This window comes from Chrysochloris asiatica, unplaced genomic scaffold (genome assembly GCF_000296735.1).
Source record: "Chrysochloris asiatica unplaced genomic scaffold, ChrAsi1.0 scaffold00485, whole genome shotgun sequence".
Lineage (NCBI taxonomy): Eukaryota > Metazoa > Chordata > Mammalia > Afrosoricida > Chrysochloridae > Chrysochloris > Chrysochloris asiatica.
Genome location: NW_006409003.1, coordinates 375,889 through 397,402, shown reverse-complemented (window position 1 = coordinate 397,402; position 21,514 = coordinate 375,889). Strand labels below are relative to the sequence as shown.

At 46.0% G+C, this 21,514-nt stretch overlaps 1 protein-coding gene across 1 annotated transcript in view; it reads left to right on the top strand.

Annotated features, from left to right (window-relative positions):
• The window catches only part of ZNF274 (zinc finger protein 274), a 32,270-nt gene that overhangs the window by 6,058 nt on the left and 4,698 nt on the right, over window positions 1-21,514 (top strand). Inside the window, exons 3-5 of the mRNA XM_006877341.1 lie at window positions 15,465-15,659; window positions 16,212-16,499; window positions 20,175-20,278. Coding sequence (XP_006877403.1) covers window positions 15,465-15,659; window positions 16,212-16,499; window positions 20,175-20,278 — 587 coding nt within the window. The remainder of the gene's footprint in view (window positions 1-15,464; window positions 15,660-16,211; window positions 16,500-20,174; window positions 20,279-21,514) is intronic.

The window sequence follows — 21,514 nt, the reverse complement described above, 5'->3', positions numbered from 1 at the left end:
TCTCTGGATTTCATGCTGCATGTATTCTGAGAGGACTCACACGGGATGTAAAGTGAATGTAGTGTTCTGTAGTGTTTATCCTACAGAGCCCAACATGGAGAACTGAGAAATCAGTAGAACACACTTGTTTTATACAGAAGATTATTCATTCAGGAGTGAAGTGGAGTAAGTATTTTTAGTGTGAGAACATCTGTTTCCAGCTGAAATATGCTCCCTTTACCATGTGAAGGCCTACAGAAAAGAAATCTACAAAGTTTCTGAAGGTAGGAAGTTCCTTTTTTCATGTGTTCTATATCTGAGAACTCACACAAGGAGGAAATCCCAGGAAAATGATTACAGCAAGAAAAGTTTTGAGCCTTGGTGTAGTCTTGTAAAAGAATTCATACTGGAGCAAAACCAAAAAAAGGTTTTCCATTTATTACAGTGGTTACCATAATGATTTGGGAAAGTTCTGACACCACGTAACTGTATCAGAGGACTGCAGCTGTGTAAGCAGATGATGGCTGTGGAGAAGGTTTCATGCATTCCTCTCTTACTCAGCACCATGCAGTCACACTGGATAGAGAACCTAGGAATGGGATCAGTGTGGAAAAGGCTTTAGGTATCATAGGACCCACTGACAAGGAATTCTGTGAGGTCATCACTGTGGGAAACTCTTCAGTAGGAGTCCTCATTGTGTTCAGGATTAGAGAACTCATATGTGAACAAACCTTCAGAATGGAGTCATGCAGGCTAGTCACCAGCCTTAGCACTCACCTTGGCAGGAAAAAAATCCCCCAAAACACAGGAGAGAGAAGCCAATGAATAATGAACAAGAAAAGCTTCACCACATTTTAAACCAGATAAGTCAGACAGGAGGGCAAACACTTCATGAAACTTGATTTCCTAAGTATGTTGTTAGGTGCTGTTAAGTGGGCTCCAGGCCATGGCGACCCTGTTTCCAAGGCTGTAGATATGGGAGCAGAAAGCCTCATCTTCCTCCTGGGAAGCCGCTGGTGGGTTTAAACCACTGACATTGTGGTTAGCAGTCTATGGCTTATCCTACAGAATCATCAGTGCGCCTAAGTCCGCACATATATTAAAACAGGCCTTGTCTATCTCAGTTTACCGTGACATCTGACCTGAATGTCTACAAAAATATTAATATGGATCAGAGACGATAACTTTACTTCCTTTTACCTCCGCACCCCGGCTGCTTAGCACAATGAACAAATTACTAGATCAGAAAATTATTGTTCTTTTGTACCACTGAATGGTTCCAATTCATAGCGACCCTCTATAGGGTTTTCAAGAGCAACTGGTGAGTTTGAACTGCTAACCTTGTGGTTACCAGTCCAATGCTTAGACAATTATGGCTGGTAGCATAGTGGTTACGAGTTGGGCTGCTAACCTTGAGGTCAGCAGTTTGAAACTACCAGCTGTTTTGCTAGAGAAAGATGAAGCTTTCTGCTCCTATAAAGATTTACAGCCTCAGAAACCCAATGCAGGGATGCTGTGTGTCAGAACTGACTCGATAGTACACCATCACCATCACCAGCAAATAAACGGCTGGAGAAATTTCAGGAGAAGAGAGTATAAGAATCAGTAGCACAGAGGACTTTGAAGAAGGAAGAGTAGATGAAAGATAATTAAGAGAAATCTCATGGCAGTGCCACAAAAAACTCTTCAGTTAGTGGAGACTGCATTGAGGGTCTAGAAATGTCATGTCAAACATTATGACTGGAATTCAGCTTAGCATGTGTGGTATATCATGCGCGATCTTTTCTTCAAGAGCACACTTCATTTTCCCAACTTCCATGTATTTGTTCTCTACGACCCGTGTAATATTGATCCCTTAGATGAGGCTTTCTGCTCCCGTAAAGATTTACAGCCTCGGAAACCCTGTACAGGGTCGCTATGAGTCAGAACCGACTCCACGGCACATAACAACAACAACATCTGGGATACAGGCTGTTAGGTACTTCTCTCTGGCTTTCAGACTTGGTACCGAAGGGTAATTCCAAACCTGAAGTGCCTTCACTGTTAAGTGAATAAGGATGAAAACAAACGTCTGACTAAAAAACTTAGGAGGGGAGAAAGTACCTCTAGAAATCTTAAGAAAAGATAGATGACAGATTATAAAGCTTAGTGGCTCTGAAGGATAAGCACTGGACTGCTAACCACAAAGTTAGCAGCTGCACAGTAGAAAGATGAGGTTGCATGTGCCCATGAAGATTTATACTCTCAAAGCCCTATACGGAGTCCTTATGAGTCATCTCAAAGGCAGTGGGTTCGGTTTTTTGGTTTGTTGTTCTTGGGTGCCAGCCACCAAGTCAGTTCCAATTCACAATCACCCAATGTACAAACAACCAAACAAAACGGACTGGTACAGTGCTGTTCTCAGAATTCTTGTCTTATGTGAGCCCATCTCACTGAGGGTTTTCCTCTTTTCATTGACCCTCTACCAAGCATGATGTCCTTCCCCAGGGACCGGTCCCTTCTGATAATATGTCCAACGTACAAGAAATGAAGTCTTATCATTCTGGCTTTTAAGGAGCTTTCGGGCGGTCCTTTCAAGACAGATTTGTTCATTCTTTTGGTAGTCCGTGATACTTTTAAAATTCTTCACCAACACCGTAATTCAAATGATCAAATTATTCTACAGTCTTCCTTATTCTTTGTCCAACTTTCATATGCTTATGTGGTGATAAAAAATTGTGTGGTTTGAATCAGGGGTCCCTTAGATGTCCTCAAAGTGACTTCTTTGCTCTTAACACTTTAAAAAGGTCTTTGCAGCAGCTCTTTTGGTTTTATAGTAATAAATAAACCAGAAATAGATTGGAGAAAAAATGAATCCAAGAGCTCATTTTCTAGGTAGACAAAACCTAAAAACACTTAGAAATTCAGCAACACAGATGGTAGTTACAGTACTTTATGGCTGTTACAGTAAATGACATAAATCTTTCTTTATGTGCTGATGCAAAACTGTCTTCCTGATTCCTACTCTTAACATCTTCATACATACACACCCTGAAACGTGTGTGTGATATTAGATCATTTCTGGGAGAATGTGAAAACTAGTGGCTGCATCTGAAAGTGGAGCCTGGTTGGGAGGGTTGACTTACTTTTATTCCCTGTTTCTTTGAAATTTCGTGTCGAGGTACTACCCATGACTGTGCTCCCAACTAGCAATGGCTAGCTCCGTTATGTTGTATTACCAGTTTGTGGTCCGGCTCCTTTATCATGTATGTGCTCAGTAATTATTTGTTAAGCATAGGAATGATCAAACCAAAAGAAAATTTTTTTTAGAAAAACATAAAGTTGCCAGACTCAGTCCCAGAATACTAAAAGTTACTTTTTAAAAACAAAATGACTAAATGCATGTCAATACTGCCCTGGCAATAAATTTTTTCCAGTTTTTTAAAAAAAAAACATTTCCTTGCTACACAAATGACTCAGTAAGTGAACACTAGATGGAACATTTATATGTTCCTGCTGCTTTGTATGTAGGTACAAGGGTGAGTCAAAAATTACCCACACTCCGGCTATATTAAAACTTCTGTTGACTGCGCTGTCTTATCAGCACTTTCCGTTCAAGGTCACTGATGTGCAGTCGAGAATGTGGATTATACTCGAAGGAAGGTAAAAGTTTCTTTCAAAAAAATTGTGACTTGTGACGAGACTTGGGTTCATCACTAAGAGCCTGAGAGTAAATGGCAGAGTGTGGGAACATCCTCAATTGCCAAATGAGAAAAGGTTCAGAAGTCAACCATCAGCTGGAAAATTGATGCTTACAGTTTTCTGGGATCCTCAAGGGCTGGTGTTCAAACACTATCAGGGAAAGGGTTCAACAATCCACAGTGCTCATTGCAGTGAGGTACTCACTGAATCCTAAACTTTGGATTAAACACAGAGGGCCGCGAGCCAAGGGCGTTGTGATCTTGCGTGACAATTTATATCCACACACCTCTGCTCACACAGTTGACACTGCAGAAACTTCCTTTTGAGATTTTAAAGCATCCTCCCTATAGTCCTGATCTTGCTCCATCCGACTTTCACCTGTTTGGTCCCCTGAAAGCATCCCATAGAGGATGAAGATTCACCTCTAATGAGGAAGTGCAGATAGCGGTGCGTTTGTGACTCGCAGTTCAGCCTAAAACGTTTTTTCATAAGAATATGAAAGTTTGTTGGCAGATGGACAAAGTGTATTGACAAGCAAGGACATTATGTTGAAAAATGATGGATTTGTCTTTTCTAAAAGTTGATTAAGATAATTTCTACAGCCAGAGGGTGGATAAGTGTTGACTCACATATTTTCACCAAAGCAGAAATGAGAAAAATATTTATTTATAACTCTCAATAATTATAATTTAAAAAAATTTCTCAGAAACATGGTTACAGTAATAACAGTTAAGCAAGGTGACAGATTATGAAATAAATGTACAGAATTCAGAACTTTATCCAGTAAAACAAATTAGATACAGAGGAAAAGATTTATTACAAGTATTTTGTCATAGTACTCCATAATGAGGAAGACTTGCCACCTCAAAGTTTAGTCATCCTCCTGGTGTGGTGCGGTGGGATAATGCACTGGACGGCAAGGTCAGTTTGAAGTGCAAGGTCAGCGTTTCAGAGTCATCAGCCGTTCCTCGGAAACCCTATACAGGGTCACTATGAGTCAGAACCAACTCAACTGCACTTAACAACAATGATGTGTCTGGATAAAGCTTTTGGGACTCTGATTTGAAAAATGTACCATGGCTCCAAATGAGAAGAGTCAGCTTCAAACATACATTAATAATCGGAACATGGACTATGTGAAGTATGAATCTCGAAATGGGATGCATAATATCAATATCCTAGGCATTGTTGTTAAGTGCCATCGAGTTGGTTCCGACTCACAGCGACCCTGTATAGGGTTTCAAACGAGCGGCTGGTGAGTTTGAATTGCCAACCTTGCAGTTCAAACAGATCTTACAGTTGAGTGCTTATCCTACAGCACCACACCAGGACTCCATCCTAGGCATTAGTGAGTTGAAATGGACAGGTACTGACCATTTTGAATCCAACAGCCATATGGTTTACTGATAGTAACATATTGGAAACTGGATGGTATCACTTTTTCATTGTCCAGAAGAACATTTCAAGATCTTTCGTGAACTACACTGCTCCCAGTGACAGGATAACATCCATATGTCAACAACAAACACCCAGTAACGCAGTGGGTTACTAACTACAAGGTCAGCAGTTTGATCCACCAGTTCTCCTTTATAGAAAGATGAGGCTTTCTGCTCCTGTAAAGATTGTGTTGTTGTTGAGTGCCGTGGAGTGGGTTCTGACTCATAGCGACCCTTTATAGGGTTTCTGAGGCTGTAAATTTTTACGGGAGCAGAAAGGCTCATCTTTCTCCCATGGAACGGCTGGTACTTTCGAACTGCTGACCTTGTGGTTCACAGCCCGATTCGTAACCACTACGCTACCATCTGTAAAGATTTACAGCCATGGAAATGCTCTACAGGGTCACTATGGGTCATAACTGAGTATGGCACACAACCACTATCACCACCATGATGAACACCAATTGAAATGACCATTCAAATTTACGTACCACCAAATAAAGTCAAAGATGAAGAGACTGAAGAATTTTACCAACTTCTACATTCTGAAACTGACCAAACATGCAATCATGATGCATTGCTAATATTGGTGATTAGAATGTGACAGTTGAAAACAAAGATGAATATCAGTAGTCATGCTATCCACATGACTGTGGTGATAGAAATGATGCTGAATTTTGCAAGACCAATGACTTATTCCAAATACCTTTTTCAACAACATAAATGGCTACTGTACTCATGTACCTCAGCAGTTGGAATACACAGGAATCAATTAGACTACAGTGATGAAAAGACAATGGAAGTTTCTCTATATCATCAGCCAAAGCAAGACCATGGGCAGACTGTGGAACAGACCCATTAACTTCTTACATGCAAGTTCAGGCTGGAATCGAAGAAAATTAAAACAAGTATTTGAGAGCTCAAGTACTACCTTGAATATATCCTGCCTGGACTTAGGGACCATCTCAAGAACATAGTTGACACATCGAGCAGTAATAACCAAAGATCAGACAAATTATGGGATGACATCAAGAACATCATACATGAAGAAAGAAGATGGTTATTACAAAAGGAAAGAAAGAAAAGCCCAAAAATGCTTGTCAGAAGATATTTTGAAACTTACTCTTGAACATAGAGAAGCTAAAGCAACAAGAAATGAAGTAAAAAGGCTGAACAGGAAATTTCAAAGGGCAGCTTGAGATAACAAAATAAAGTATTATAAAGAAATGTGCAAGGTCTGGATACAACCAAAAGGAAGAACACATAGCATTTCTCAAGCTGAGGGAACTGAAGAAAAAATACAAGTCTCAACTTGCAAAAGATTGATTGATGTTAGAAGCAACAGAAGAAGACTGAAGGACTACACAGTCGCTATACCAATAAGAATTGGTTAATGTTCAGCCATTTCAAGAGGTAGCACATGATCAAGAATCGATGGTATTGAAGGTTCAAGCTCTATTAAAGGCATTGGCCAAAAACAAGGATCCAGAAATTGACAGACAATTGAAATGTTTCAACAAACTGATGTAGAGCTCAAAGTGCTCATTTGTCTATGCAAGAAATTTGGAAAACAGCCACCTGGCCAATGACAGAAAGAGATCAATATTTGTGCCCATTCCAAAGAAAGGTGATGCAACAGAATGTGGACATCAGTGAACAATATCATTAACATGCAAGTAAATTTTTTCTGACGATAATTTAAAAATAGTTGGTACCAGTACATTTACAGGGAGCTAACAGAAATCCAAGTCGGATTCAGAAGATCACATGGTTCTGGGGATATCATTGCTGATGTTAAATAGATCTTGGCTGAAAGCAAAGAATACTAGAAATGTTTATTTTTGTCTTTTTCTTTTCTTTCTTTTCACTCTGCGAAGGTATTTGACTATGTGGATCATAACAAACTATGGATAGGATGGGAATTCCAGAAGACTTAATTATGCGCATGCAAAATCTGTACAAAGACCAAGAGGCATTTGTTCAAACAGTACAAGGGGGTATATGAATGGTTTAAAATCAGGAAAGGCGTGTCAGGGCTATGCTTTCATCAAACACCTTGATTCTGTATGCTAAGTAAATAAACTGAGAAGCTGGACTAGATGCAAAATAATGTAGTATCGGTTTCAGAATTGGAGGAAGGCTTCTTAGCAACCTGCAATGATATGACCTTGCTTGGCAAAAGTGAAGAAAACTTGAAGTTTTGAGTATGCATTACACCTCAACATAAAACAAAACTCCTCAGAACTGGACCAATAAACAGCATCGTAATAAACAGAGAAAAGACTGCAGTTATCAATCATGGATTTTGTTTTACTTGGATTCATAGTCAACATCCATGGACTCAGCAGTCAAGAAATCAGATGATGTACATTGTACTGGGCACTATTGCTGTGGATGATCTCCTTAAAGTGTTAAACAGTAAGATACGGTGTTTTCAATTGTCTCATGCATGTGGAAATTGGACAGTAAACCAAGGAATTGATGCCTCTGAATTATGGTGTTGGCAGTATTGACTATAACATGGACTGCAATAAGAATGAACACATCTGTCTTGGCAGTAGTATAGCCGGAATACTTCTTAGAAGCTTGGATTGCAAGACTTCATCGCATGTACTTTGGTCATGTGATCAGGAGGACCAATCCCTGGAGAAGGATATTAGTGAAGAAGATGAAGACCCTCACTAAGACAGATTGACAGAGGGGCTGTAACAGTGGGCTCAAACCTAACAATTGTGAGGATGGTGCAGGCCCAGGAAGAATTTCTTTCAGTTGTACTTCGGGCCACTATGTGTCAGAACCAACTGAGCAGCACCGTAATGTTGGTACTGCCAAGTCACTTTTGACTCTTAGAGGCCCCATATGTTACAGAGTAGGATTTTGCCCCTGGTGGTTTTTTTAAACTGTAATTACAGGATCAGATTGCATCTCTTTCTCCCACAGATCCACTAAAGAGTTTGAACCATCAGTCTTTCAGTTAGGCATCAAGTTTGTAACCATTGTCTCACCAGAGCTGCTGGTATATACTGTGGCACTAAGAATAAACTACTAAGGAATGAGCTGCACTGTGTGGTCAGAGTTGTACGCTGCTGGGACATGGGAGACTTGAGCGCTTACCAGACGCTGGAAATATAAGCAGTTCCTTTCTTGATTTAAGTTATGCACAGTCAGCAGTTCGAAACTACCAGTGGTTCCGCAGGAGAAAGACGAGTTTTTCTGCTCCCATAAAAATGTACAGTCTTATGCAGAGTCTCTATGAATCAGAACTGATTCCATGGCACACCACCACCATTACCATTACCATCACCACCACCATTACCACTAGGCAGTTGTCCCAGCCATCAGCCTCTGGAGAGGCGCTATTGAGTGGGGTCTCTGACTGGGGCTGGTACACGCAGATGGCACCTGGCAACTTCTCACCCAGTCTCCACTCAGGCTTTCAGTTAAAGATGGGAACTTGAGGGGCAGGAGTCCTCCACAGTAATTTACAAAGTGTACAAAAAATGAAAAGGAGTTGGGTTTTCTGATAAAATACAGAAAAATCCAAACAGGTTAGGAAGATCTAAATGTATCTCTCATTAGGATGTCCCCTCACCAAGTAACTTAGAAGCTGCATTGAGTCCTGGAATACCGTGCAGTGATGGCAAGTCCAGTTCTGGTGGTCAGCAGTAGTGATGAACAGACCAAACCAGGCAGCTCTCGTGGGACCCACATTCAAATCAGAACAGCTGCCAGCATTTGTGGCTGATTGAATCCAAATCAACAAAAATGACCTTACTTATACTGGCCATTGCTCAGAGGCCAACTGAGTTCAACGGTTTTGAGAACATTTAACTCAACTCCAAGGTTGGTTGGATCACGATGCTTTAGCAGGCAGGAGAGGTGGTAAGTAAATTAATGAGCCAGATACTTTAAGGGGGTACACTGTGCTGCCAACAAGGGGAATAGATGGGGTAAGCTGGAAGCAGGGTGGAGTTAGTGGACTGAAAGACTGTTTGTTCTGAGGGGGTGAGGTTTGAGCTGAGCTGGATGGAGATGAACCAGGTGAGGATGTCTGGGAAGATTTTCCAGTGGGCGAGGCACACTTGGATATATGTGGGTGGGGTGGGGCAGGGAGCAGGGACTGGAAGAACTGTGTTTGCCTTCCAGCCCACTGTGTTCCAATGTATAGCCCTGGGCACAGATCCTAACTTTCCTAGACTGGGATTCTTTTGTATGAGAGGTAGACACGCTTGTTCTCTGAGATTGTGGTGCATGTGAGCACATGAAGTGAAGCTTAGGGCCTGGGTGGCCTTCATTGCTTCATTGACTGATTGGGAGATAACCAACACCAGCCTTTGTTAGATTGTCCTGTGGCCAGGCTTAGCCTTCCTTACAGTGCTGTATCCACATTTAGTGAGATTGGTACCCAGAAGGTGAAGCCTCTTGCTCAAAGACTCAATTTGAGTAACAATAGTTACGTGGACTCAGTCACCCAAATTTCACTAGGGATATTCGGTTTGAAGGGTGGAAACTTGGAGTCCAAGGTTGACGGTGACTGCTAAAGTAGATCTGTGTGGGTGGGTGGTTGTATGAGACATTTTCCTCCTTACCGTGAGGCGATGGCATCCCAGGAATAATTACACTCAAGATGTTAGGGAGCGATTGGGATTTAGAGGACCGAGGTGCATGGGATGCTCCTGTTGGTGACACGTCTCACGTATGGGGCTGTGCTCCCTGTCTGGCACTCTGTAGGTGCTTTATAGAGCCATGGGGGCATTGTGTGGGCTCAGAAGGGTTTATCCAGCAGGTAGATCTGGACAGCAGTCCCCCAACCCCCCTGCACACCTGACTAAAAGCAGTGTTTTGATGGCCAATCCTAAACCAGATAGACTCGAAAGCTTCAAATTTCAATTTGACATTGTAGAATAAGTACTGGATTAGTAACCACGAGGTTGGCGGTTCAAACCCACCTGCAGCTTCTCAGAAATGCTATACAGGTTTGCTGTGAGTCAGAACTGATTCAACAGCACTTAACAACACAAAATCGTAGTGACAGGGACCTCTAATAAAACCTCATTAAGGAGAAGTAAGTTAGAGAGGGAGGGAGCCCAAGGGTTGTAGAATCATTAGAATCAACAGTTGCTTTGTGGGTGGAGGGGATGCTAAATACAATGAAAGCTGGGATTCCACAGGGCTGCCTTGCTTTTCTGTGTTTTTCAAGTTCTGTGTTTTTGCTATCTTAACACGTTTCTATCATTCATTTTAGTGGAAAATACTTGCATTCGCTTGGTCTGGCAGCTTATCACTTTACATAGGTTCTGGTTTTCACTATAAAATTCTTCTGATTGACCAAGGGGAAAAACCCAAATTAGAAAGCTATCCTGTGATATGGAGAATTAAGTTGGTTTTTTTTGGAAAACTGTTGTTCCAAATTGTGCCTTTTGGCTGTCTGCAGAAAGCAGTCTCATACGGTATGTATCCTATGTCATAGTTACTCCTCAGGCCGGTACTGCTGGTTTGAGGGCCTTGGGTGAATTCCTGTCCCTGGCTTAGTGAAATAATCTCTCAGAGGAAAATTCCAAAACTTAAGTGTTCCAGTTCAGAAAGAACATAAACTTACTTTCAAATCAAGACTGTGGGAGAAAGTAAATACGAAGGGGCCTCAAGTTTGTGGAAAATGAAATGAAAAGACACTGGGATTTTGACACTTAACTTTCTGAAGACCCCTTGTATAGCCTGAGGTTTTTAAGGAACAGGAAAGGAGTTGAAAGGAGAATATAAATGAGTTGGAAAGGGACAGTTAAAATTTTTTAATGCAAATAATTCAAAACTATTTGAGGAGACAAGAAACCTATAACCCATGCTGTCCAATTGCATAGGACTCACTGATCCTGTAGGATGGCCCCATAGGCTTTCCAAGGTGTGTGGTGCTGTAGGATAAGCACTGGACTTCAAGATCTGTTTTATCCGTAAGGTCAGCGGTTCAAACTCACTAGCCGCTCCCCGGAAGCCCTATACAGGGTCGCTGGGAGTCAGAACTGACTGGCTAGCACTTAAAACAAGAATCTTTATGGAGGAGACTTGGTGTGTGCTGTAGATCTGTTGTTAAGTAGTGTTGAGTCGGTTTGGACTGATAAGGACCCTGTATAGGGTTTCCGAGGAGCGGTTGGTGAGTTCGAACCACCAATCTTGCGATTCAAACCCACCTTGCGGTCAGTGCTGCTAACTGTGAGGTCAGTGGTTCAAATCCACACCAGCTGCTCCTTGGAAACTCTACACAGCGTCACTGTGTGTCAGAACTGACACGACGGAACAACAATCTATGGAAACATCTCCAGGTCATGCCAAGACCACCACTGTGGGTCCAAACACCGTCTTTCGGTAAATAGGGCAGCGCTTACCGTTTGTGTCGCCAGGGTTCCTTTCTTTTGGTAAACCAAAAAACCCACGGCCATCGAGTCAATTCTGACTCATAGCGACCCTATTTCCGAGGTTGTAAATCTTACCTGAGCAGAAAGCCACCTTTTTGACCCGTGACCTGTGTGGTTCACAACCCAATGCGTAACCCGCTACACCACGAGGGCTCCGTATTTCGGTAAAAAGCGTAGCACTCGATTAAACTTTGCTAATTCATCTTTTCAAATAGAAAATAATTGAACCACACAAAAGTAACTTCCAAGGTAGAAAAGGACTGAGCGCAGCGGGAAAGGTGGTGGCAGCCGCTGTCTGTTGTGCAAACCTAGCCCGAGGCGGCCGAGACCCACCCATCAGGTCCACCAGGCTGGCCTGGGCTGGCCGTGACTCACTTTGCTGGTTGCGCCAAGGTATTGCAACATCCGCTGCCTATTAAAGCCAGTCGTTGCGGGCAGCCACGGAGGCAGAACCCAGTTAGCAGCTGAAGTCCAACCATGGACGGGAAGCCTGTTCTGGACGCGAAGCCTGTTCGCTGCCGCGCAAGGAAAATACCGTGGCCGTCTCAACCGAAGCATCCTGCCCCGCGAAAGAGGTCTGCAGAGCGCAAAGGTGTGTGCCGGGAGCTCAGGTGTCTGCGGACGGCCGGAGGTGAGTTCGTGGGTCCCCCCCCCACCTAAGGACGCCCTACTCGGAGAGTCAAAAATGGAGGAAGGACATTCTAGAAGCTGCCGCCTTGTGGTGACTGTCACTGGGCCGGGCCTGGGCCGAGCCGCTGCCGGAGGGTGGTGACCACGGAAGTCTAGCTTACCGAGGTTCGGCTGTGCGTCAGCCACCGGTGCGCTTCCGGACTAGGGAGGAGCGGTGTTTGGGAGGCCCTGCCAGTCCCATCGCCACCATTTTACAGGTGGGGAAACTGAGGCTCGCGCAGGGAGCCCTAACCGTGTGAGTGTTCACATAGGTCCGGCCGATATCGGTTTCCCAGGAGCGCCCGGATTTCTGTAGGCCCAGTGGTTACGAATTGGACTGCGAAGCTTAAGGTCAGCGGTTCGAAACTAACAGCCGCTCCGCGGGAGAAAGATGAGGCTTTCTGCTCCCGTAAAGATTTACACCCTCCGGAAACCCTGTACAGGGTCGCGATGGGTCGGAACTGACTCCACGGCACTTAACAACAACAACAACAACAAACAGCTGCTATTCCTTTGTTCTTTCTTCCCCCAAATGGACCTGTAGTTAATTCTATATTTTGGAATTTTGAGCTCCTTTTCACTTTATGTCACAAAATCGTTTATCCAGTACAGTCCCATATACTGTGAAATTTTGCCCTTTATACGGTAATCTTTCCGTTGTCACGAACCCTGTTTTGATAGTATCCATTTCCACTTTTGCTCCCTCTTGGATCGCGTTGCTCAGGACATGTGTATGTGTATTATGGAAATAAAGACCAACGGATAAGGATGCAAAGAATATTTACTCACAGCTTGCTAATATCATAGCAAGGGAGCCAGCCAACGTCCCTTGTGTTGCGCAGAGGCTAGAAAGCAGATGAAGAGAAGGAAAGCTCTTCTGGTTAGATACTGGAGACCAGCTAAATACAAGTGGGACATGGTACAGGATTGACTTAGGACCGTATCTGACTTTCTCTCCTTGGTCCGGAGCTGAAAGCATAGACTTAAAAAAAAAATTTTTTTTTAAAGGTGAGGTGAGTTGACCATCATTAACCAACTCCTGACTTCTGGGCTGCTGGCAGCTGAGTTGTTGTTGTGTGCCGTGGAGTCGGTTCCAACTCATAGCGACCCTGTTACAAGGTTTCCGAGGCTGTAAATCTTTACGGGAGCAGAAAGCCTCATCTTTCTTCCACGGACCAGCTGGTAGTTTTGAACTGTTGACCTTGCGGTTCGCAGCCGGATTCGTAACCACTACGCTACCAGAGCTCCTTGGTAGTAGCTGAGAGTATGGTTCAATTTCCCGGGCTGATTGTCACTGAGTTTGTGGATCACAGTTCTATGGTTGTATATGATGTGGCCATTTGTCCATTTCTACATTTTAGTCTAGATGTGTCTCTTATCTGCATCTCTGAAGACCCAGAGGAAGCATGCACACTGCTAGTGCTCTGGTTTCTTAGAAAGGGAAGTAAATCTCATCCATGATGATTTACATTTATTTTGTGTTTGCTTTTAAGTTTCCATTTCTAAATCATTTGAAATTAGTGCGTCTATTGGGGGATTGTAGGAGTCTTGTAGTGCTTCCTAGACTGCAAGGTAGATTTGAACCACAAGATGGCGCCACTCCTCAGAAACCCTGTACCAAGCCGCTGTGAGTTGAAATTGACTCAGTGGTACTGAAGAACACCTTGGGGTTTTAGGTAGCTCTCTGGTTTACTATTTCTCGGTGCTTTATCCTTTGCATCTCAGGGCTGCCCTAGTGTTGGGTTCATGGGATGTGCTATGCCAGCCCCCGACTGCCTTTCCTAGACATGTTTGTTCTTGATCCTCATGGAGGCAGGCCCAAGTTGTTGTCCCTTTAGAACCTCTGTACGGAAGTGTCTTCTAAACTATTGCGTAACTGTTGTACTCACAGCTATAATTTTTACTCTTTTTAGCTAGCTGTCCTATCCCTCCCCTATCTCCTGACATCACTGGCCCCTTTCTGTTTCTGTAGTTCAGCCTATCCTGGACATCTTGTCATTACACACTGTGTGCCTCTGTATGACTGGTCCTTGTATATTTAGTGTAATGCTTTTCAAGTCACCCTGCACTGCAAGGTGTCTTTACACTTCAGTCTTTGTGTGGGTGGTTCACATTGTGTTTGTCCGTATTGTTGATGTACTCTCTCTGGCTATTATGAATAGTGTTGCAGTAAATCTTCATGTACAAGTTGGTTGTGTGTGGATGGTTCTTATCAGTTCTTGTTGGTTCGGGTCCAGTGCTGATGCTATAGCGCCACCCCTGGAATCCTGGGTCACATGGTAACTCTGCTTAACTTGGTGAGGTTTTTTTGTGTTTCAATCTCTGTCAAGCCTTTATATATTAATGGGCATATGCCAACCTCACTACCATACTGTAAACAAAGCACCTGCAGCATTTGACATTCTCGTCCACAGTATAAGAGGGTTCAGACTTCTCTACCTTGTAACTAGGCAGCATTTACCAGTCACCTTAATTGTAGGCACCACAGTGGTTGGGAAAGGAGCCCTGGCAATGAAACAGTTAATCACTTTGCTGGTAATCCAAAGGTGAAGAATCCAAACCCACCCAATATCTTGTCAGGACAAAGACCTGGCAAGTTTCTCCCGTAAAGATTGTGGGTGCTGCTGATTCCCTTGTGGTGTAAGTACCACTGCCCCTGATGTGGCACTGTGGGGTAATGTATTGGTTTGCAGAGTCGGGTTGAACCACAAGGTCAGCTGTCTGAGCTCACCAGCCGCTCCTCAGAAACCCTATTATACAGGGTCGCTATGGGTTGGAACCCACTCGACAGCACTTAACAAAAACAACCACGCTTCTTTTAGCTATCTAACTGTGTGCTAAGCGAGTCAGTTCCAACTCATAACGACCCTGTATAGAGTTTCTGAGGCTGTAAATCCTGATGGAAACAGGAAGCCTTGTCTTCTTCCGACAGAGTGGCAGGTTTAGCAGTTTGTGCCTTAGAGCTCCTTGTAAAGATGACAGCCTAAGAAACCTTATAAGGCAGTTCTCTTCTGTCACATGGGGTTGCCCAAGCCAGCACCACAGTACTTAGCAATCGTTGTTGTTGTTAAGTGCCGTCAAGTTGATTCTGACCCACAGCGACCCTGTATAGGGTTTCCGAGGAGCAGCTGGTGAACTTGAACCGCCGACCTTGCTGTTCAAATGGCTTTGCAGTCTGGCGCATTGATCCACAGTGTCATACCAGGACTCCTTAGCAGTAGGTGGTTGTAAAGTGGCATCTCATTGTGGGTTGATGCTGATTGGCTGTATTGCGCTGCTTCTTTCCTAGAGTGTTACGTGGCTCAGCTGGAACCTCACGAGAGCCCTCTCCCTTGTGGGGGCAGGGGTGAGAATCCTGTGGTCGTCGAGGTGCTCACACTGAACCAGGAGGTCGCCAGTTCCCGCAATGCCCAGATCCAGGCCCTGTATGCTGAAGACAGGGACCTAAGCTCAGAGCTCCTTGGGGAGCTTGCTGGACAGCCAGGTGAGCGACCTGTGGACCCTGAGATGCTCACACTGATCCAGGAAGTGATCCCTGTTCACAACACCCAGATCCAGGCCATCTATACTGATGATGGGGTCCCTCAGATCCAGGCCCTCTCCACTGAAGACGGGGACCTAAGCTCAGAGCTCCCTGGGGAGCCTGCTGGACATCCTGTGAACCCCGAGGTTTTCACACAGGACACTCAGAGCCAAGCTGTGTATACTGAGGATGGGAGCCGACGCTCAAAGCTCCTCGGAGAACCTGCTGCAGAGCCAGGTGAGCACCCTATGGACCCTGAGGTGCTCACACAGAACCAGGATGTGAGCCACGCCCACAACACCCAGATCTGGGCCATATATGCTGAAGACAGGGGCCTAGTCTCAGAGCTCCCTGGGGAGTCTGGTGGACCACCAGGTGAGCACCCTGTGGACCCTGAGGTGCTCTCACAGAACCCGGATGTGAGCCCTGCCTACAACACCCAGATCCGGGCCATCTATGCTGGAGACAGGGGCCTAGTCTCAGAACTCCCGTGGGAGCCTGCCACACAGCCAGACCAGCGTTCAGCAGATTCTGAGGCTGCTCGTCAGAACTTCCGGCAGTTTTCCTACCAGGTGGTGACAGGTCCACAGAAGGCCCTGGCCCGGCTGCGTCAGCTCTGTCACCAATGGCTGCGGCCCGAGCTGCGATCCAAGGAGCAGATGCTGGAGCTCCTGGTGCTGGAGCAGTTCCTAAGCTCCCTGCCCAGAAAGCTCAGGACGTGGGTAGAGTCACAGCGCCCAGAGAACTGCCAGGAGGCGGCGGTTCTGGTAGATGTTGTGACTTGGATACCCACGGAAGAAGGTGGGTATGTCGGGAGGGTTCGGGTAGGGCAGCTACCTTTCGGGAAAACGCCAGTCTTCCTGGGACTAGGTGTGTGTGCTCCCCATGCGGCCCCACATCAGAGATTTAGACGCTTTCCTTGATGATGGGCCTGCTGCTACCTCTAAATCAAGGAGTCTGAAGGCCCTCGTCCCTGGACCCATTTCATTTGTTTGGAGATGAAAGTTTTCAGTTCCTGTTCCAGATTGTCTTGGTTTTCTAGTGCTGCAAAAACAGAAATCCCTCATGTGGCTCCCTTTAAGACCCAAATCTATTTATTATCTACGGTTTAGAAGGCGACAAGTCCAAGGTCAGGGTCCAGGTCTAGAGGAAGGCTTTCTCTCTTTCCTGTCCACTTTGGGAGAAGGTCCTTGTCTCTTTTCAGCGTCTGTTTCTTGGTTACTTAGAGACCCGTGTAGTGTGGCATCTTATTCCCCATCTTTACTTACTTAACATACTGCTTTATGTATATGGACTCCAAATATACCTTACACTGACTCTGCCTTTAACGTAGTCACGGAAAACCCGTGCTGAAGTGAGCTGATCGCCACAGGTCCACACAGATACCTTATTTTATTGGCACTTCACTGCACAGATAGTGTGGGTTTTTAATTTAAATTGAAGGTTTTGACAGTGCCGTGTTGAGCAAGTCTATCGGCACTGTTTTTCCAGTAACAAGCTCATTTCATGTTTCTGTTTCATATTCTGGTAATTCTCACAGTATTTCAGACTTTTCCACAGTGCTGTTGTGCACTTAATAACTACCAACCCCACTGCCGTCGAGCCAGTTCTGACCCATAGTGACCCTGTCTAGGGCTCCCAAAGCTGTACATGTTCACAGGAGCAGAAAACCTCATCTTTCTCCTACAGAGCAGCTGGTGCGTTTAAATTGGCGTTCTGGTGTGGTGCTGCGGGTTAGTGTACTACAGGGTCAGTTTGAACCGCGAAGTTGGCAGTTCAAGCTCACCAGCCACTCCTTGGAAACCCTGAATAAGGTTGTTATGAGTCGAGACCATTCTATGGTACTTAACAACAATCCGGCGGTTAGCAGTCCAATGCTTATCCTACAGCCCCTACCCCCAGAGCTCTTTAATAGTCTATGTTGCTGTTATGTGCCGTCGAGTCAGTGTCCACACTTAGTGACCCTGTACAGGGTTTCTGAGGCAGTAAACCTCTACTATGGGAGCAGAAAGTCTCATCTTTCTCCTGCAGAGCAGCTGGTGGGTTTGATTGAAACGCTGACCCTAAGGTTAACAGCAGGTTAACCCACTGCTCCACCAGAGCTCCCTTAATAGACTAAAATATAGTATAAACATAACTTTTATATGTACTGAAAGACCAGAAAGTTCTTATTTTCAGTATTGCACTATTTGGAATGGTCTAGAACTGACCTCTCTGAAATATGCGTCATCGCTGAGTCAGTTCCAACTCACGAGGACTCTAAAGGGTTAACTGGGCTCCACCTCATAGTGTTTCCAAGCCTGCATTCTGTACAGGAGAATACTGCCTCGTCTTTCTCCCAGCGAGCTGCCAGTGGGTTCGAACCACCGACCTTTCAGTAGGCAGCCGAGCCCTTAACCACAGTTCCACCAGGACCGCTTTCCCACAGGTGAAGGAGTTACACTTTACAACACACATTTTTTTTTTAAGAAGGGGGAAGGGCACAGTTTAATCCATAATGCAGAGCTACTGAGCTCGGACAGAGGGGCCACCGCTGCCTTCTCGTGGGTAAAGTGCTTCTCGTCTTCCTTTGGGATGAGTGGACTCTGCTTCACCGTGAGCAAACAGAAAACTGGGTTTAGACAACGCATGCGTATACATGGGACCCCTGGTGTGGTGCTGCGGGTTAATGCACTGGACTGCAAAATCAGTTTGAACCACGAGGTCAGTGGTTCAAGCTCACCAGCTGCTCCTCAGAAACCCTATACAGGATTGCTATGGGTCAGAACCGACTCAGTGGCACTTAGCAACCACAACCACATACATGGAGTTCCGTCCAGTGTCAGGATCTCGTCAGGTTGTACGTCAAGATAGGTCCCCGGGTGGAATACATGGATTACATTTACCTACTGACCTCAGCTTGATGATTTGAAGCCAGCCAACAGTGTTGCAGAAGTGCCTGGCCGTCTTCCAGCAAGATCACAGCCATGGGAACTCTGTGGAGCAATTCTGTTCTGCAACACACAGGGTCGCCTGGAGTCGGAAACCCCTGCAAACAATAGGCTTTCTTTCGGGTTTTTTGTTTTCTTTTATTTTTTGCATAAAGTGGTAACTCAGAAAGAAGGGAGTCCTGTGATTGCAGGGTGCGGACCCAGCTGGAGAGACAGGTGTGTGATAGATAAACATGCAGGCGACATGTACCAGGGTCACCAGGCACTGAAGGTGCTGACGGGACTCATGGAGGACAAGTTGCTGCCTCCGGCATTAACGTCTTTGAGTGGAACAGAGCTGGGGGACACTGGGCACCCAACAAGGGTGGCATCATCTGAGAAAGTCCCACAGTGGCCATGCTGACTTAGACATGGAGGGGGAGGCAAGCAGTGCTGCAGTGGAAGGAAGCCCCACCCCCGTGCCCCTCCATCTCCTGTCTGCCCGTGGCCGAGTGACCAGGCCAGCCAGGCTCCTGTCAGCCTTGGGGACCCTGCATTCTAAGGGGTCGTGGCATCATCTGACTTGAGCTTTAAAGTTTCCCCCAGCTGTTGTGTATGGTCACAGTCCTGGTGGCACAGTAGGTTAAGCGCTGGGCTGCTAACTGAAGGGTCAGTGGTTTGAGTCCACCGGCAGCTCCGTGGGAAGAAGATTTAAGTCTCGGAAACCCTGTGGAGAGTTCTACTCTGTTCCATGGAGCCCAGTGAGTGGAGTTGACGAGGCCGCCATGGGTATTTGTTGTTAGGTGCTGTGGAGTTGGTTCCGACTCACAGGGCCCCTTGTACAACAGAACAAAAGCCTGTCTGGGCCTGAGCTGTCTTCATGCTCTCATGTCTGAGTCCATTGTTGCAGCGGCCACTGTGTCAGTCCATCACGGTCAGGAGCTTCCTCTGTCTCGCTGACCCTCTCCTTTCCCAAGCGTGCTGTCCTCCAGGGACTGGGTGGCATCAAGTCTTAACCTCCTGGATTCTCAGGAGCTTTCTGGCTGCGCTTCTTCCAAGACAGATTTGCATCCCGTTGTAAGAGATCTTTGGACTACATAGGACCGCATGGGGAAGGTCGGATGTGAGCGATCCTTGGTTGGAAGTGGACGTGGGGTCAGGGCCAGACTTTACTTTCTGAGGTGTGGAAGACATGAGAGAGGGTCAGGAGAAGGGTAGATGGCCTTTAGGACTGGAGACAACAGAGCCACAGAGAGAAGTTCCCTATCGGGAACAGTGGGAGGAAGGAAGGACGCAGAGGTTGGAGATGGGAAGTTGCCTCTAAGGAGGAGAAGGTAGACAGGCTAGCTGCAGGCTTGAGTTCGTATTTGGGAGAGGGTGGGAATGGAGATTTTCAGGGTCAACATCAGGATGCAGGTGTGTGCCAGACCCTCAGAGTCACGGTAAGACAGATGTGTGTCCCTCACCCTGACTGAGCAAGCCTGGGAGAGGCTGGGCTGTGGGTAGCACCGATGGAGATAGCACCTGGATCTAGCCTTACCTGATGCCTACCCTTACTGCTCCTCAGCTCTGCCATTCCAGGGCCCCACCTCGTCTCCGGAGATCACTGATAGGCAAGAGAAAATACAGGAGGAGGAAGTGGCTGACTGTCCAGCAAAGGAGCTGCCTGAGGTGAGTTCTTGGGTGTCAGGATCCCTGTGCAGTGTGTCCACCCCCAAGGTATCCCTCTGGCTTGGGTGGCTTTCAGGAAGGACACAGTGAGGTAAGAGGGAGGGGGATCTGGTATTTGTAAATGGCTTGAGAGAAGGAGCAACGAAAGGCGGCTGGGGGAACTGGGGGATCATGTGGAGCCCCCTCTGGATCCTGGTTGGATGCTGAGGCCTCTCGTCCGTCAGGATGGTAATTTCGGTGTTGATGGGGGGAGAGGTGCAGAGTCTTCAGTGTGCTTCAGAATAGCCCGTGGGTGGAGCATGGGTGAAACCAGACTGGCCGGGTGCTGAGGCTGGGTGATGGGTTGGGAGGGGGAGATTGAGGTTTCGGGTTAGGGATTAGAGTTAGGGTTTGAAGTCAGGGACTTAGGATGTAGGTTAGGGTTAGGGCTAAGGGACATGGTTAGAATTAGGATTAAGGGACATGATTAGGGTCAGATTTACAGTTACGGGACATGATTTGAGTTAGGGGTTCTTTTTGTATTTGAAGTTCTCCAGAGTGAAAAAAAAAAAAAAAGGAGTGTTTGTGGTCAAAGTGAGGTGCAAGGCAGGTGTGGCACTAGTCAGAGCTCTTGTTGCAAACGACGTATCTGTATGAAGTGGGCAGGTTTCAGGCAAGGCTGGATCCAGGTGCTGTCTGGTGATGAGAGGTTCTCTCCCCAAGCCTCGTGTTTGGGCTATGCTTTCCGCAATGCCAGCTTCATTCTCGTAGGCTGTAGGCGGTGCTAAGACCTGCCAGCTGGAGTCAGAAGCGCCATTTAACCCATTGGCTGGCCTTCTTTGTCATATGACCGTTAAACTAGGATTTGAGGTAACCCACAAATGATAGAAGCCCCACACTGCTAGTGCATGAGACACTAGTCCTAAGACAGAGCGGGGTCAGCCTCCTTGTAGGCTTTGTCTCCTGTAGCCAGCAGGGCCCACTTCTCACAGATGACTCAGGTGTTGTTCTGCACACACCTTCCTGTACTCCCACTAACCAACAACAGATACACAAGTGGGGCTGGCTGGTGTCATGTGTGAGAACAGGAGAAAGACTGTTCCCGCAGGAAGCGGGGGCCTCCTCCCTAGAGACTGGGCCCAAGGCTCTGCTTAGACCACTCAGACAATGCTATAGAGATAGGCAGCCGGTCACCTAGCACTGAGCAGAGGGAGAGTAGGGATCACAGTGTTGGGATGTTACCAGGGAGCAGGAATG